We start from the raw sequence: 17,313 nt of genomic DNA, 5'->3' as shown, positions 1-17,313 counted from the left end.
CACCAACCTTAATCACAGTGAAATAAACCTCTGAAACCTCCCAAATGCTTGTATCAAATGCCTTACTAAAAGCCAGTTGATCTGTCTTTGCAATCTCCATCTCCTCAAATTATTTGTAACTGTCAACAAATTGAGTACCTTTGCTCACTGAGGTATGTTTTTTCCTTGGTCTGCTATCAAATCCCTGGTGTTCTGCCCCTTATCTGAGTGATATCACTTACCAAAACTGTAGCAAGTACATTATCTGATTCCCTTACTGACCTGTACAGCAAATTATCTGGAGTCCCACCATGCTGCAGTAAGCTCACATTTCACAAATATTTTCTTACTTGTTTTCATCAGCTAATGCATGACATCCTTATTGATTTTCAACCATCCCTCATTTCGGGTACTTTTTAAATAGATTTCCACCATTTCAGTCTTATCAATCTCAATTCAGTGTTCCTGTATTAATAGGATTTTCATATTCCTTTCCCTCCCCAGGCGCATTTATGAAAGCTCTTCTTTCCTCAGCCCTCTGGTTGTTGTTAATTTATTGTTGTGGATGCCCTCAGCTTGTTCTCTGGGGCTCAAATCCAGTCAGCAGATTATTTGCAGTCCATCTTCCCTCATTCAGTGTAAGGCTACCATGGCACTTGCTGCTGCACATTCTGAAACTATGGAGCACAGGGCTACTGTGATGCTTCAATTTTAAGACCGAATTGTTTGTAATGCTTTCTGAAGTTCACGGGTTTCTTTTCTTTTCCTTCTTAGATGCTAAATCCCATTTTGAGATCTGCCAATGCTGCTAGTATGTGAGGAAAAAGGGCAGAGAAAATTCCAGTTGTTAGATGCTGGGTTGCTTTCTCAGCTGGGGCAGCAGAGAGTTTTTCTCCTGTATACAGCCAGCCTCAAGTGCTGCTGTCTGGGGATTGATCCAGGATATCTTGAAAACCAAAACTTCATTCTTCAAATTAGTTGTTTGCACCACACTGCAGGAATTTCAGTGACTCATAAATCCTGTTATTTCAAAGTAAGGAAGTACTTGAAAATATCACATGGAGCTTGAATGTTCCAGCCTATTTCACAGACCAAGATTTTCAACAAATCAGGGGACATTACACATCTTTACTTGGACAATCACCTCATGTTTCCTGCTCTACATCAAAATACAGTAAGTGAATCTCTGAGTTTGCTGCCACCCTATATATGTTTTCACATGCCATAACACAATATTATCACTTTCTAGGGAGCAGCCATATACTAAACAAACAAAAACAGTTGCAAAAAGGAGAAGTTAAAAAAATGAAAGAATTGTAGCTAATAGAAGGTATTATTCAGCCTCCTTTATGCTTGCAACCAACTTTGATAAAAAGTATACCAAAAGCAGAAGAGGACAAACAGGAGAAAAAAAAAAAAAAAAGAAACACAGACCCAATATTGGGATAGATTTAGTCTAATAAATTGTTGCCTATTTTCTGCAGTTTAGTGAGCCCCCTAGAGTAATATTATTCCCTTCTCTTCTGCTCTATCCTTATCCCTACTTCTGCAGCCAAACCCCAGCTTGCCTTTTGCCAGGTAAGTCATATCATACTGTTCCCTGCCATCTTTTCAGAAGCCCATTTGTGAAAACACCAAGTCCTAGTACCTCTGTAACAGTAATTTTTAAAAAACTTTTAAGGGTGAGGAGAGGATTTTAAAAACCACATTTGGTCAAACTTTTTTATTTCTTGTCATCAGAATTAGGAATACCTCACCTAATCTTTGTTTATTAATGGCAATGTGACCTAACACTTAAAACTTCCTTCTTCCTTTAGGTTTCCATGTGTTAGAAGGATGCTTGAGAACTTCAAGCCAATATTGTTTGGGTGTGTGCAGGAGAATATCCAGATTTTTATGGCTTTTTTTTTTTTTTTTTAAGGCAAAATACTTCCATTTAAAACAGCACATGCTCACTTTAAGCCTGGGAAGCTCCTAGAGCAGTTTAGCAGTAACAGACTGCTGAGATATGTAACACCTGCAATTTCTGCTACATCTGCACTGAGCACACACTGAGGAACCTGGATCTCCATGAAGGCTGCAGAGTGTCTACCCCAGCCTACCATTCTGGATGTTGTTCCAGCCATTCCCACTGTTTCAGCAAGCCAGTCTCTGCTGGACCTGTGGTCAGATACATGACACAGGTGAAGTTTCATGTAGGACTACAAGGTCCATACTGAGAACTGAAATGTTGTCTACAAGTGTTAAAGAAACCACTGATTTAGTTATGTGTATCCTGAAGTAAACTTTTACTTTCCTCTTAAAGATGAGGTCTGGTAATTATAGACTACTAAGGGGAGGGCCTGGTCAAGAGCAAATGTTCTCCTTCCCTGAGTCTAGGATATCCTCTGGAAGACTCCTGACTCCTGCTTTAGATCATCTTGGCAACAAAACTGATCCCTTACCATCATGACTTCAGGTGAGGTAACGTTAGTATATTCACCCATCAAGTTTTGAGAACCTGACATCATTCACAGAAAGGCAGTTTTGCTATTGCTTGCAACATTTCCCCTAAGAGGCACCAAAATAACAACCCACAAGCTCCTTCTGCAGGATGAATGCTTTCAGGGGGGGATATGACATTCCTGCAGGCTTGGTAACCTCAGGCAAAACTACTAATCAACAGCTGAATTGTGTCACCTGGCACAGGAACTGGCTCCAAGGGGACAGAAAAGTGTAGTGTGGCACAGACCACACAGGAGCCATCCCTTTCTCTTAACACAGTCCTCCAACACTGCACAAACATCAGCAGAGGCATAAGAAAAGGCTATCCAACAACAAGCATTGGTACTGCAGGTGTCTTTCTAGAGTTCCATTCACAGTAGGTTGTGAACACTTGACTGAAGCACTATTTCTTTTGACACAACCTTTTTATAAACAGTGTTGCCCCAGAATATCACAGGACAAAAATTAGAAGGAAATATTCCATTTTATTTTTAACATTTCATTTCTCAGATGTAAAATGATTGTCCCAAAATAAGAAATTATAAAATACAATGTCCACATGTTTATACTTATAATTTTATTCCTGCAGACTTGAGAGATGAAACAAAAGTTAAAAGTAGCATTTTATTACATTTCAAAACATGTTACTTCTGAATAAACTTAAAAGGTCGAAAGCATTTAAAAGTTCTAATGGTGGTGGTTTCAGAGGAATCTTTCCAATTGTGAACTCCTTTGCTTCAAACTGTTGCCACTCTTCAGCTGACAGTTCGCCCTTGGGAGTGAATAACTTCTCTGAGGCAGGGCTGGAGTTGGTGGCTGCAGCAGACGCTGAGGTGACAGGATGTGCAGAGGCACTGCTGCTCTGTCCAAATAAAGCGCCGCTCGAGGGTGAGCCAGAAGGGGCTCCGGTGGCACCAAAGGCTCCAAAGGCTGCTGGAGTGGTGCCTGCAGAGTTCCCAGCAGAAGTTCCACTGCCAAAGCCTGAGAAGGCAGAAGTCCCAAAGCCACCAGCCGTGGCAGCTGCTTTAAAGGAGAAGGAGGCTGCGGATGGAGCGGCTGCGCTGCCAAAGCCCACGGACTGGGGTGTGCTAGGAGAGGATGCTGTCCCAAATGCAGGAGGATTTACAGCAGCAGAAGAGCTCCCAGCAGCAGGGCTGCTCCCAGATGATGTGGAACTGATGAGGCTGGAACTGGCTTTAAAGGAGAAACTGCTGGCACTGGTACTGCTGCTGCTGCTGCTCACAGGAAAGCCTGCAAGCAGAGAATGGACAAAAAAATATTAGAATTCATACTCCAGGGATGCTAAACTCCTGCTATATTTCAAAGATGCAGCAGCAAACTACAGAAAATGTGTAAATGTTTTGGTTCTTAGAACAGGAACTTACTTGACAGCCCAAAGCCTGAGGGTTGCTGTCCTCCCATTCCAAAGGCAGGTGCTGCTTGAGTGCCTGTGGTCTTGAAAGCAGAGAGCTGAAAAAATTCCAGAGACATACATAGAAACTAGATTCCAAAACAGGGAACTCTCTCTCAGTAACTAGCTGAAACAAGCCAGAGCTGCCCAGTCCTACTGAACCCAACTCCAGCCATGCTGGACTGTGATCACTGCTCACAACTGCCTGTTCTTGCAGTGCTTTACGTGCTCCAAGGCCATACCTGCTCTTCTCTGTAAAACCCTCCAGAAATGCAAATCTGTTACAATGGATTGATTTTGGCCTGTCATCAATGACCTGATCCCCTCTGGGAGCTCTCATTCTCATCTCTTACTGTTCCAGGTTGTGCTCCAGGACTGTAGTTAGGGCACAGCTTTGACTCACTCTCTTCAGCTTTCTGTTCTCAGCACATCTGTGTCTGTGGTAAAGCCCAAATCCTGCTTGTCCACCTTCAGCACTGAACAGAACAAGGGCTGGGATCACATTACTCAACCTTCCCTGCACTTCATGCAGGCTGCACTCAAACAGAGCCACTTCCTCTGCCTCCCTGATTATTTCATGTGGGCTTGAACTCAGGCATTTGCTCATTTGCTTGTGCAAAACCATCTCCATTCACAAGTGTTTGCCACCTCCCCAGGACCAATGACTCCTTCTGTCTTCAAATGGTATCCAAAGGGCTTCTCTCCCATCAATCCCTCAATCCTGACCTTGGCCAAATGCTTCATTTATCCTAAGGAGTCCTGGAGAGCAATTCTGGTCCAGTCTGCTGATCCTCTCTTGGAAGAGTCAACATCAGCACATGGGAAAAAAAGCTGTGGTGGGGATTGGCCTCTTCCTGGTCACGTACACAGCCAGATCCCAGACTAAAGCTCTGGTTGTTTTCATGCAGCTTGCAATGAGAGTGTTGCAAAGCTGGGATCCAGCTGCTGCCTTGCTAACATGGAACCATCCCCATGCATGTTTTTCCCCAGTTAACTGAAGGGGTTTATAATAGCACAAGGATTTCACTGATTCTGGTTCAAGGAACCCAGAGAATATGCCCAGGTGGCACATCACAATTGCCACATCTCAGAAGTCTTTTTAGCCATCATAAACATCAGTGTAAATTACTTCATTAAAAAATGACATCAGGCACAGTGACATGTTGCCATTTGTGAACACTTACCAAAGATGCTTTAGTTGATGCATTTAAAGCTTTCAACTGAAGTAGCCGATTTTTCCATTGTAGTGCTAAATTTTGGACAGCATCTATCTGAAAAGAGGTAAATAAAAGCATGGTTTTATTACTGAAGACTTAAAACAAAAAAGTCATCTGGCAACTGAAGGGGAAAAAGGTATCTCGAATTAGAAAAGCAATTTCATTTACCCAATAAGATACTTTCTTTCCTGAAACTTCAACATGAGGAGCTGATGTCTTTAACAGAGAATTCCTTTAAGCTCTCTTACTATTGTCCTTAAATCAACCCTTTTACTTTACATCAGAGTAACACTCAAACAACTTCTGGGGCTTTTCAAATCCAGGTTCTATTTTTTTCTGAATTAGATGCTTGGGGAAAAAATGACACAAAACAAGAGATGTAAGTTTGATATATATGAGAACTGACTCTTCAGTCTGGCCTTTTCATTTATGCACTCACTCGCTAAGCTGAAGTCCTAAGATTTACCTTAGCTTCTTCCTCGTTTTCAGAAAAAAACCCACCCACTTTCAAATCACTGTAATTCAGAACAGTTCAATTGTATCATCCTAAAATAGTTACTTTTGATGAAATTAACTTCCTTAATTTAAATCAACCCCCTTAGTGTGATCCATCAGATAACTGCACAGAACAGTGCAGTTATCTGATGGTATCTGTGTCTTGGAAACTGAATTTAGTACTAAGCAAAAACCTAAAAAGTCTTCAAACAATCTTTCAGGAATTTCAAACCTGAATTTCCTATATTTATACTTAAGTCTAGCAACACACCTAATTTGATGCCTGGCCTAATTGAATTTTCTCTAAAACCTAAACAAGTAAAACACTTAGTGACACAAATGCCTGTAAAAATTGAATGAGTAATCTTTTTGTAGGCAAATTCCTCAATTTTTCAAAAGAGTCTTACACCACAAATATCAATAATTCTTTTGTGTCTAGTCACATGCTGGAAGATCATGTTGCTTGGTATCTGCTCCTGTACAACAAACTGGAAAATTCAGATTTTGACCCAGTTTAAGAATAGAAACACAGAAAAGACATGCTGTACTTAAACATCCTATAAGAGAACTGTATCATACAGTTATCATCTATACACTGAGAGTTAGGAAAACTTGCATTTACTGCTTTGATGAGATCCCTATTTATTTAAATAGCCATGGAGAGTAGATTGCTTATTATTTGTAATTTATTATTTATTTTGTTTATTATTTTAATTGAAGTTTAAAAAAATATTTTGTGTCTCCTGTCTCTAAAAATGCAATTCTGGTAAATCTAAACCTATGAAGCAAGAGTGGTGACAAGAGCAATTCCTTCTGTAACACAGAACCAAGAAGAGCAAAGAGTGCAATGTAGTTTGAATTAATTTGTACTTGCATCTGCCAACAGCCTATTTTCTTTCCTGGCACAAAACTAAACTCTGTTAGCTTCCTTGATATTGACAGGACTAGAAGGAAGGAATGATATATACACACTGAGAGATGTTTTATATAAAAACATATGCCTTACTTCTAAATGAGTATACACATATCTGTTTGTAGAAAATAAGTATCTGCTATTTTCATCATTAATTCCCTGCAACAAAGGTATGTAAAAGAACAAGTTCAAATTCTACTTAAAGCACCAAATAACCACCTATAACAACCAAACTGCCTAATAGTGTATAAGGCATTAAACTTCTGAGACAGGATTCAAGTAACTTCTACAAATAACACTCAGGAGCAGGGACAAGATTCAGTCAAGGAGTGTCTAGCAGATATTTTTGCATTTGCTTTGATGCACAGATATTGAAAAATATTTTGGCATTCTAATAATTTCCTAGTGTTGGAGATAAATGAATCAAGAGTTCATTTATCATTATCTGCCACCTGAAGAACAGTAACAAGTCCTTCCTCAAGAGTGTCCACACCAGCCAACATTTTAAAAATACTTACATAATTCCCAATGATATTGTTTGCTCTGCTGTCATAATACTCTAGTCGCAGCTCTTCTGGTGAGACATCTGAAAAGCCTGCAAGGACAGGAAGAGTCAAAAACCTCCAAGAAAACAGACTGATACTTCCAACTGCTCTCTACAGTTAAGAGGACATGGATCTTGATACATTGACTCTCTTAAGAGAGCGATAGTCAGAGACAAAAAAAAAGATTCATTACAGAGTGTCAGAAGTGTGAACTTCCAAACTGAATCTGCCTTCCACTAATATTCCTTTCTGTTGTATCACAAGGCAAATCATCACCTTGTAAATGGTTGCTCAGAGGTACAACGATGTTGCAAGTCACAGAAACATCCTCAACAGCAGCAATACACAACACTGAAAACATTACCTACCTGAGACATTTGGCTTTTCTTTCATTGGTGAGTAACATGAAAATATCCATTGTCCAGAAGATTCCCAAATTTCCATGTCTTTCACTACACATTCACTAACAAACAAAACAAAATCACAGATGAAGGTGAAATTGTATGGTCAAACTAAAAACACCAGTAACAGCCAATTAAAACAATTGGTTTGAATCCAAATTTAGAGTCAAAAACCTGCTACCATGAAAACCAAGTGTTTTCTTAATGTAATCTTAAAAAAAGCAATGGAAAGTGTTTCCAAAACCTTGCTTCTTTGGGAAATCTGTTGCTTCTCAGTACCTGCCCTGCAAGCTTCTAGCCACTTGTAACTGTAACATACACCTCTGTGAAACCAATAGTTTTGCTGTTGGCAGAAAGATTCATTGTCTTACGTGACAAAAACCCAAGTAAAATAATTCATTTTCTTAAAAGGGCTCTGATTTCTTATTTTCAAGCACTGAAATCTGTTTCTTTCCTTATCCTCCTGATCACAACTTAAATACCACACCATCTTATTAATATCACAGTTGACTGTCTGCCCAGCCCAGGTGCCAAACAAGGATCACTTCCTCCCCATGCCAGCATCATTCCAGAAAACCAAATGAAGTGATGTTCTCTGTTTCTTCCCATGTCCCAGCTTTCTACTCACAAATCTCAAAAAAAGAGGAGCCTGTCCTCTGCATTATCTCTGGGAAGTCAGTGAGCTTTCAACCTGCTCATTCTAAATGCTTCCAGTAAGACAGGACTGTAACTTACAGAAGTCTCTCCTCTTCATCTTTAGAGCCATCAGCAACACTCTGACTGTTGGCTAAGGCAGAGAACCTGTTCTGTGAAAAGTCTGCATTTCTGCTGCTGCCTCCTGAGGATCCGAAGTCAGAGGAGCCAAAGAAACCTTTTCCGTGATCTCTGCTGCCACCCCACGTATCAGACTTGAAGGAAGATGGCTGGATAACATTACTGTATCTCTGGTTAGAGGCACCCCATCCTCCTCCTCCTCTTCCGCTAGTAACTGCCAGTTAAAACAAACAAACAAAAAAGCAAACAACAGACATTTTAAATCATTAAGATATTAATCAACATCAGCAAAAACTGTAAGTATAACTAGTCTTACAGCGACAATGAACAGTTTGAAATTAAAACACAGTTTTTTCCTAATAAGTTAACCTCATTATTAAGTCAGCTTAACTAGTGAGTTACCCAGGGTAGTTCTCAAGTCCTGCTTCTCAAACGGAACAGTTTGGGTTGGAAGGCTCCTTTAAAAGTCAACTAGTTCGATCTCCCCTGTGCCTTAATGAGCAGAGACACCTTCAACTACATCACTGTGCCAACAACAACTTGTGGCACTGCAGAAAGACACTGGCTCAGTTTTGCCTAGGTTGTTTCATAAAGGAAATACCCCAGCAGAAAAAGATTAAACTGGACGCACCATAAGTTTATGATCGGAGCTCCTGCCTCCATAGCTACAGCAGGGGCTCTGCTACAGCACAGGGAGCTCCTGAGTTTCATTTTGAGACCTCAGACACACCTCTGTTGTTGTTACAGGCAAACCCTGACCCTCCTTCCAGCAGCAATAAGACAAGCAGCTGTAGTGAGTTCCTGCCATGCCATCACTGCAGGCCTCAGCTCTCTGTCGTGCCCCTTTCCTCCCACAGCTCCCAAACACCCAGCACGGATGAGAATGGAAACAGCCTTCACTGGGTACAACATACAGTAGCTGGAAACTTGCTCGCTGCTCATGAGAACAGTTTTCCAAGCCGTTTTCCCACTGCCTTGCAGCACATCCAGCAGCCACAGAATCACAAGATCAATTAAGTTGGAAAAGAGCTCTGAGACCATCGCCTTCAACCTATCACCAAACAGCATCTTGTCAACTAGACCATGGCACAAGTGCCACATCCAGTCATCTCCAGGGACAGTGACAGCACCACCTCCCTGGGCATTCCATTCCAATGTTTCGTCACCCATTCTGCGAATGCCCAACACAAACCTCCCGTGCTGCAGCTGACGGCAGTGTCTCCTGGTTGCCTGGGAGAAGAGACCGACCTCCCCCTGCCCACAGCCTCCTTTCAGGCGCTTGTAGAAAGAGCTACGCTGCCCCCGAGTCTCCTTTTCTCCAGGCTAAACAGCCCCAGCACCCTCGGCCGCTCCTCACAGAACCTCCGCTCCAGGCCCTTCGTCAGAGCTCAGCTCGGCGAGTGCCGAGCCAGAGGCAGCGGCCGACACCCGCCCGGCCCGCTCCGCTCCGGAGCTCCCGCCGGCAGCGGCCGCACGGAGCACCCGGGACGGGCAGCCCCGCCTCCAGCCCGCCCTCCCGCCCCGTCCCGGCGCGGAGCGGGTACCGTGGGCTGGGGGCAGCCCGGGGCGGCCCGCGGCGCCGCGGGGGTGCTCGTTCCAGCAGCGGTCCCCGAAGCGGCAGTAGCCGCGCAGGAAGAACTGGCAGACGCCCATGGCCACCCCGCCGTCGCGCGGCTCTGACGCGGCGGGCGCGCGGCGGGCTGGGCTCGGCCCCGGGCGGGGCCGGCGGGAGGTGGGAATGGGCCGGCACATGCGTCCCGTCAAGGCTAGGGATAGCCCAGTAACAAGCTGCTGATAAAGTCAAATACGGATTTGATTTGTGCCGTGCAAACCTGCAGTCACGGACACAGTAAAATAGCCGCCCCTCGGCTGTGACCGCCCCTGTCTCACATAAGCTCTTCTTCACGCAGCCTGCGCGGTGAAACGCTTCTGTGCTGTGTCTTTTACGGGGAGACTAAGGGATGTATAGCCCATGGCTACAGAATCAGCAGGGTCGGAAGAGACCTTTAGAGTCCTCCAGTCCAACCACCAACCCATCCCTACCACTGTAATCCTCTAAATCACATCACCCAGCAGATCCAGGTTCCTCTTAAACACCCCCAGGGATGGTGATGTTTGCCAGAATTTGATTACTTACCCAGTGTTAAGCCAATAATTACACATTTGAAAGACTTTTTATTTCAGAGTTGCACAAGCCCGGGTGCTAGATGGTATTCCACAAATCAAGCACACCAACTATCAAAATTTTTTCTATTTATACAATTTAGCAAACAAAGGAATTAGCATTCATTGGCTACAAGTTATACAGCTCTATTACTAATTCGTATTCTATTTTCCATTGGTTAATTATTCTCTCACTTCTCATGTCAATTAGTCCGCACACTCAGTCTTTCTCTTCTTGTGGGCCCATGGGTTTTTTGGGTTGGTGGTCCATGAGCCAGTGGTCACAGATCCCCCTGCTGGAATTACCCTTTACCCAGTCAGAGCTGGTTTCAGCACAGTTGCTGAGTTGTTTTTATTATTTTCTTCCTTATCTTGGGGGTTCTGACAAATATTCCTGTGGTGTGTAAATTCTGCATTCTTTGTGTCCACTATCAGTGGTAACTCCTTCTTCCCAAGCTTTGTTAACCTCACCTAGGTCTGAGATCACTGAAGCATGTCCAGCCCTGAACCCTAACAAGGCAATTCTACCTACAAGTAATTTGTCTTTCTAACACATTAGCATCATTTAGAGCTTGCCAGCTGCTATCCCTTTCAGGGATTAATTCTCCCTTCTTGTTGATTAGGCTTGAAAGTATATAAAGATCAAACATCCTTTCTTAGGAAAATTGTACTACATATTCAACAGTGACTCCACCACCTCCCTGGGCAATCTATTCCAATGCCTGAGCACCTTAACAGTGAAAAACTTTTTTTATTATCTAACCTGAATCTTCCCCATCTCAGGTTAAGGCCATTTTCTTCAGTCCTCTCACTGTAGGTACAGCATAGCTTGGAGATGTTGAGTTGTTGCTATTTGAAGTGTATAAAAGTGGGTGGCTGGCACACAGAGGCTGTGCTACATTTAGGGATTCACTACCCAGCACCCATGTGCACAGCCATGTAACAAAGATCTCTGTGCATCAGGTACAGCATCACCAGCCAGGCAAGGAAGGGATTGTCCCGCTTGGCTCTGTGCTGGAAGGACATAAAGCTGGTAGAGAGCATCCAAAGGAGGGCAATGAAGATCAAGAAGGGCTTGAGGGGAAACTCTATGAGGAGCAGCTGAGGGCACTTGGTCTGTTCAGCCTGGAGGAGATGAGACTGAGTTGCAGTCTACAACTTCTCAAAAGTAGAGGGGCAGGCACTGATCTTTCCTCACCGCTGACCAGTGACAGGACATGAGGGAATGGCCTGAAGATGTGTTTGGGGAGGTTTAGGTTGGGTATTAGAAAAAGTTTCTTCACCCAGAGGCTGGTTGGGCACTGGAGAAAGCTCCAGTGCCCAACCAGCACCAAATCATCACAGCACCAACTTGACAGAGCTCAGGCACATAGTGTGACTCTTGGGGATGGTCCTGTGCAAGGCCAGGAGTTGGATTGATGATCTTTGTGGGGTACTTCCAAGTCAGGATATTCTATGAACTCTACTCTGTGTGCAAATCTGCTTCTTGCACCCAGTAGAATCCATATTTGGGAGTTCTGGGTGTCCAGGGGGGATGGCCAAAAGCCTTGACTAGACCATCTTGCTTCCTCTGGCAATAGAGAATTGGATGAGACAGGACTGCAGCACATACCGACCAGCTGATCATGGACCCCATCAAATCTTCTCCAGTCTAAAGGTGGTGAGCAACTCAAGGTATAATGCTGCAGAGAGACTTACATAAGTGCAAAAAGGGGAATAGAATTCTGGGATTGGTTGGTGTACCAGTGTTCCTCTTTCAAACGGTGTATGTTTATCAGTGTAACCAGTCAGGGGGACTAGGATCATGTAACTACTGAAGGTCTGGACCTAAGGGTAAAAGAATTGTGTAACTTGAATGTTATTAAATTAACATGATGGGAACATGCCAATCCACAATTCTTCCCCAAAGCGTCTAGGTTGCATCCCCAAAAGCTGGGAAGTGTTTAGGGGAGAACCAGTGACTAAAGATAAAATGAAGAGATATTGTCATCACTAGTGGCCACTTTATCAATTGGAGTATGGGGAAAATGTGTCATTGCAGATTAATATTATTTTACAGTGGATGTTGGAAAAGGGGATGAGGTTTTATGTGCAAATGTTAGTTCCCTTTATTCCACACCCCTAAAACAGCAGGGTAGAGATGGATAAAGAGGATACAACTCAAAATATAGAGCACAGACAAGCAGTGGGGTCAGAACATCAGCCATTTTTTTCTGGACATGTTCCTTACACTACGTCTGATTTTTTGAGTTGGAAATGATCTGTTGGTTCATAATGAAAGAATCCTGAAGGAATGTATCAGCTTTTGCAAACTACCATGCTGACTCATAGCCCTAATTGGTGGGATATGTAGGCTATATTGAACCCCTTTTTAATGTGGATGAGAAGAGAATGGTATTAAGAGAAGGCAAAAGGATTGGCAGGGGTTCTGGGCTCTGAAATAGCCCCTCCTTTTGACCTGAATTCATGTACCATTTATGGACAGGAAGGGTCAACTTAAAGATGTAAACATTAGGATGCTGGAAGATTTTGATAATTAGTGAAGGGGAGTGGAGGAAATTATAGAGGCATCCCTCACCGATCATCTAGTTTCAGTAAAGCTGAGGAATAAAGCAACAGATTTTAGAAGGACAGCAAAGGCACACATTCAGTAATAACTATCAGTAAAGGCTCACCAATAAATTTACAATACCAATTTGTGTGAGCAATAGGGAAAAAAGCTTTTGTGCCCAGTCCTACATCCCATGGACTGTACATTTGGAGATAATACATTGATACAAGAGTAGTTTTTAAATATCTGATTGAAACATTCTTTCTTTTGACACCATATTTTTCATATAGACTTTGTGCATAATTTCACAGGACAGCATATAGAAGGAAGTGTTCTATTTTAGTTTCAACAGTTCATTTCTCAGATGTAAAAAGTCTGCCCAAAAATAAGGTTCAAAAGTTTATACTGCTGCATTTGTTAGTGCAGAAGAGAATTGAGAAAGTAAGTAAAAATTAACAACATTTTAGAATAAACTTAAAAGGTCAAAAGCATTTAAAAGTTCTAATGGTGGTGGCTTCAGAGGAATCTTTCCAATTGTGAACTCCTTTGCTTCAAACTGTTGCCACTCTTCAGCTGACAGTTCGCTCTTGGGAGTGAATAACTTCTCTGAGGCAGGGCTGGAGTTGGTGGCTGCAGCAGACGCTGAGGTGACAGGATGTGCAGAGGCACTGCTGCTCTGTCCAAATAAAGCGCCGCTCGAGGGTGAGCCAGAAGGGGCTCCGGTGGCACCAAAGGCTCCAAAGGCTGCTGGAGTGGTGCCTGCAGAGTTCCCAGCAGAAGTTCCACTGCCAAAGCCTGAGAAGGCAGAAGTCCCAAAGCCACCAGCCGTGGCAGCTGCTTTAAAGGAGAAGGAGGCTGCGGATGGAGCGGCCGCGCTGCCAAAGCCCATGGACTGGGGTGTGCTAGGAGAGGATGCTGTCCCAAATGCAGGAGGATTTACAGCAGCAGAAGAGCTCCCAGCAGCAGGGCTGCTCCCAGATGATGTGGAACTGATGAGGCTGGAACTGGCTTTAAAGGAGAAACTGCTGGCACTGGTACTGCTGCTGCTGCTGCTCACAGGAAAGCCTGCAAGCAGAGAATGGACAAAAAAATATTAGAATTCATACTCCAGGGATGCTAAACTCCTGCTATATTTCAAAGATGCAGCAGCAAACTACAGAAAATGTGTAAATGTTTTGGTTCCTAGAACAGGAACTTACTTGACAGCCCAAAGCCTGAGGGTTGCTGTCCTCCCATCCCAAAGGCAGGTGCTGCTTGAGTGCCTGTGGTCTTGAAAGCAGAGAGCTGAAAAAAATTCCAGAGACATACACAGAAACTAGATTCCAAAACAGGGAACTCTCTCTCAGTAACTAGCTGAAACAAGCCAGAGCTGCCCAGTCCTACTGAACCCAACTCCAGCCATGCTGGACTGTGATCACTGCTCACAACTGCCTGTTCTTGCAGTGCTTTACGTGCTCCAAGGCCATACCTGCTCTTCTCTGTAAAACCCTCCAGAAATGCAAATCTGTTACAATGGACTGATTTTGGCCTGTCATCAATGACCTGATCCCCTCTGGGAGCTCTCATTCTCATCTCTTACTGTTCCAGGTTGTGCTCCAGGACTGTAGTTAGGGCACAGCTTTGACTCACTCTCTTCAGCTCTCTCTCTTCAGCACATCTGTGTCTGTGGTAAAGCCCAAATCCTGCTTGTCCACCTTCAGCACTGAACAGAACAAGGGCTGGGATCACATTACTCAACCTTCCCTGCACTTCATGCAGGCTGCACTCAAACAGAGCCACTTCCTCTGCCTCCCTGGTTATTTCATGTGGGCTTGAACTCAGGCATTTGCTCATTTGCTCATTTGCTTGTGCAAAACCATCTCCATTCACAAGTGTTTGCCACCTCCCCAGGACCAATGACTCCTTCTGTCTTCAAATGGTATCCAAAGGGCTTCTCTCCCATCAATCCCTCAATCCTGACCTTGGCCAAATGCTTCATTTATCCTAAGGAGTCCTGGAGAGCAATTCTGGTCCAGTCTGCTGATCCTCTCTTGGAAGAGTCAACATCAGCACATGGGAAAAAAGGCTGTGGTGGGGATTGGCCTCTTCCTGGTCACGTACACAGCCAGATCCCAGACTAAAGCTCTGGTTGTTTTCATGCAGCTTGCAATGAGAGTGTTGCAAAGCTGGGATCCAGCTGCTGCCTTGCTAACATGGAACCATCCCTATGCATGTTTTTCCCCAGTTAACTGAAGGGGTTTATAATAGCACCTGGAATTCACTGATTCCAGGAACCCAGAGAATATGCCCAGGTGGCACATCACAACTGCCACATCTCAGAAGTCTTTTTAGCCATCATAAACATCAGTGTAAATTACTTAATTTAAAAATATCAAGTACAGATATGCTGCCATTTGTGAACACCTACCAAAGCTGCTTTTGCTACTGCATTTAAAGCTTTCCACTGAATCAGCCAATTTTCCCACTGTTCAGCTAACAGTTCAACAGCATCTATCTGAAAAGAGAGAGGAAAAAGTTGCATATTTTTATTATTGGGGAAGACTTTAAAAAGAAGAATAAAAAAAGAAAAGTGGTTTGTCAACAAACAAAGATTTAGAATCAGAATAGAAACTTCACTAATCCAACAGGAATTTTGCTTTCCTTCTATTTCAAGTTGAAAAGATGATTTTTTAAAAATTAATATAAGATTCGTTTAAATACTCTTACTGTTTCCCTTATATAAAATTTTTATGTCTTTACATACAGAGCGGTATCATATCAGACATTCTGAGCCAGAGAGCTCAGGCAAAAAGATGATGGTAGGGTAGACCATATGGACTAGCTGCTATTTTGGCATTCTCTTTGGTGTACAGGAATTGAAGGATATTTTGGAATTCTGATCATCTCCGAGTTGGGAGATAAGTCAAGAGTTGCCACCTGAAGATTGGTAACAAGTCTTATCCCACAGACTGTCCCCATGAGTCATCATTTTTAAACTGCTTACACATTTCCCAATTATATTGTTTGCTGCCATAGTACTCCAGGTGCAGTTCTTCTGAAAGAAGACATCTGAAAAGCCTGCAAGGACAGGAAAAATCAAAAACTTCCAAGGAAACAGATTAATACTTCTAACCACCCTCCACAGTTACAAAGACAGGGGCTTTGGTACATTTTCTTGTCCTGAAAGTTACAGTGGGAGACACGAAGGACTCATTAAAGAACTCCAGAGGTGTAAACACCCCAGATGAACTGGCAAACGCCGGCTCTTTGAGCAGGAATAAAGACAGGCAATCGCAGCCTTCGGCTCTCCGTTCAGTCCCTCGCCTTCCAAAGCTGTCCAACACCGAAGCCGGTGAGAATGGAAACAACACGCAGCTGCCGCACGCTGCTCCTGGCAGCAGAGATGCCCGAGCTGGTTTCCCACGGCCCCGTGGCCCATCTCGCAGTCCTTTAGCCAGAGCACAATCCTGCGAGGGCCGAACCAGAGGCTGCCGCCGGCAGCCCCAACCGAGACTCGCCTGGCCCGCTCTTCTCCGGGACTCCCGCCGGCAGAAGCCGCACGCAGCGCCCGGGGCGGGCACCGGGGCAGGTGCGGGAGCCGCCCGCAGCCCCCGCGCCCCGCCGCGCTGGGGCACGGAGGGCCGGGGATGCGGTGCCCGGAGAGTGGGGATGCCCCTGCCGAGGGGGCCGGAGCACCGCAGAGCCGAAGGAGGAGCGCTCCCGCCCCGCGCTGCCGCCGCCCAGGCGTGCCGGGGACTATTCTTCCCTGGGGACAGGGCGCCGCGAGTTTAAAAGCGGATGAAAAACAGATAAAAGAGCCTGTCCAGTCTAAAAAGCACACAGTTCCCTCCAGAATTCCAGTAGGTTGGAATCAAGGTGCGGAGACACCAGGAACACGTTTCGTGGCCAGGAGAAGTGAAAAGGCAAGGGAAAACAAAAAATGTAGCTCGCCCTTCACTTACTGCTGAATAAAGAAGGGAGTTGAAGGAACGACAATGGAGGCCGTGAGTGCATCTAGTCCTGTCTGTACAGGCAGAGTTGTCAGATGAGGAAGGAAACGAGGAGCAAATCTACAAAGCACTGACTTTGAAAAACCAGGATTTACTTAGGAGAAGCTGGAGGAACTTCAGAACTAAAACAGAATAAACATCCACAACACGAGCGAGGTAGAGGCAGGCAAGCATCAAATTTTGAAGTTAACTCACTAGTCTCATAGAAACAGACCTGAAAAAATCAGCAAGTTAGAAGAGAGGTGACAAAACTATGATGCAGCTATGAATAAACTAGCACAGGAGCAGGATAGATGTCATTTGTACAGTTTTCCAGAACTGGGAAGAAGCACACAATGTCAATGACTCCCAGAGCTTGAGAGGTTGGACTTGGAGGCTGCATGAAGAAATT

General features: G+C 44.1%; 2 protein-coding genes across 3 annotated transcripts; both read right to left on the bottom strand.

Moving 5' to 3' along the window:
• Positions 1-3,021: 3,021 nt before the first annotated feature.
• On the bottom strand, positions 3,022-9,891 carry LOC103812880 (nucleoporin NUP42-like). Of its 2 annotated transcripts, none has more exons than XM_018909503.3 (7): positions 9,764-9,891; positions 8,181-8,433; positions 7,413-7,507; positions 7,018-7,094; positions 5,059-5,145; positions 3,849-3,933; positions 3,022-3,714 (listed from the first exon to the last, which is right to left on the bottom strand). In XM_018909503.3, the coding sequence occupies exons 1-7, from the start codon at positions 9,870-9,872 to the stop codon at positions 3,098-3,100; spliced, it is 1,323 nt and encodes a 440-aa protein (XP_018765048.2). In that variant the 5' UTR covers positions 9,873-9,891; the 3' UTR covers positions 3,022-3,097. The 2 variants fall into 2 exon arrangements, with proteins under 2 accessions (XP_018765048.2, XP_050827782.1); XM_050971825.1 differs by lacking the exon at positions 9,764-9,891 and adding an exon at positions 9,412-9,690.
• A 530-nt stretch (positions 9,892-10,421) lies between these two features.
• LOC115485584 (nucleoporin NUP42-like) lies at positions 10,422-17,242 on the bottom strand. Its single transcript, XM_030241645.2, has 5 exons — positions 16,875-17,242; positions 15,917-15,990; positions 15,341-15,427; positions 14,133-14,217; positions 10,422-13,998 (listed from the first exon to the last, which is right to left on the bottom strand). Exons 1-5 carry the CDS (start codon positions 16,924-16,926, stop codon positions 13,397-13,399), a joined length of 900 nt encoding a protein of 299 aa, XP_030097505.2. The 5' UTR covers positions 16,927-17,242; the 3' UTR covers positions 10,422-13,396.
• Between the last annotated feature and the right edge of the window lie 71 nt (positions 17,243-17,313).

This window comes from Serinus canaria, chromosome 2 (assembly GCF_022539315.1).
Source record: "Serinus canaria isolate serCan28SL12 chromosome 2, serCan2020, whole genome shotgun sequence".
NCBI classification, from domain to species: Eukaryota; Metazoa; Chordata; class Aves; order Passeriformes; family Fringillidae; genus Serinus; species Serinus canaria.
The sequence above is the reverse complement of the archived record's forward strand: the minus strand, read 5'-3'. Positions and strand labels throughout refer to the sequence as shown.

Excerpts from the sequence above, each read along its gene's own strand:
- LOC103812880 (XM_018909503.3), bottom strand. The coding sequence starts at position 9,872 with ATGGGCGTCTGCCAGTTCTTCCTGCGCGGCTACTGCCGCTTCGGGGAC. Across the intron at positions 3,934-5,058 it reads CATCAACTAAAGCATCTTTG|CTCTCTGCTTTCAAGACCAC; the intron begins GTAAGTGTTCAC and ends GAATTTTTTCAG. Across the intron at positions 3,715-3,848 it reads CTCAGGCTTTGGGCTGTCAA|GCTTTCCTGTGAGCAGCAGC; the intron begins GTAAGTTCCTGT and ends CTCTGCTTGCAG.
- LOC115485584 (XM_030241645.2), bottom strand. The coding sequence starts at position 16,926 with ATGCACTCACGGCCTCCATTGTCGTTCCTTCAACTCCCTTCTTTATTC. Across the intron at positions 15,991-16,874 it reads ACTCCCTTCTTTATTCAGCA|GCTTTTCAGATGTCTTCTTT; the intron begins GTAAGTGAAGGG and ends CTGTCCTTGCAG. Across the intron at positions 14,218-15,340 it reads CAGTAGCAAAAGCAGCTTTG|CTCTCTGCTTTCAAGACCAC; the intron begins GTAGGTGTTCAC and ends AATTTTTTTCAG.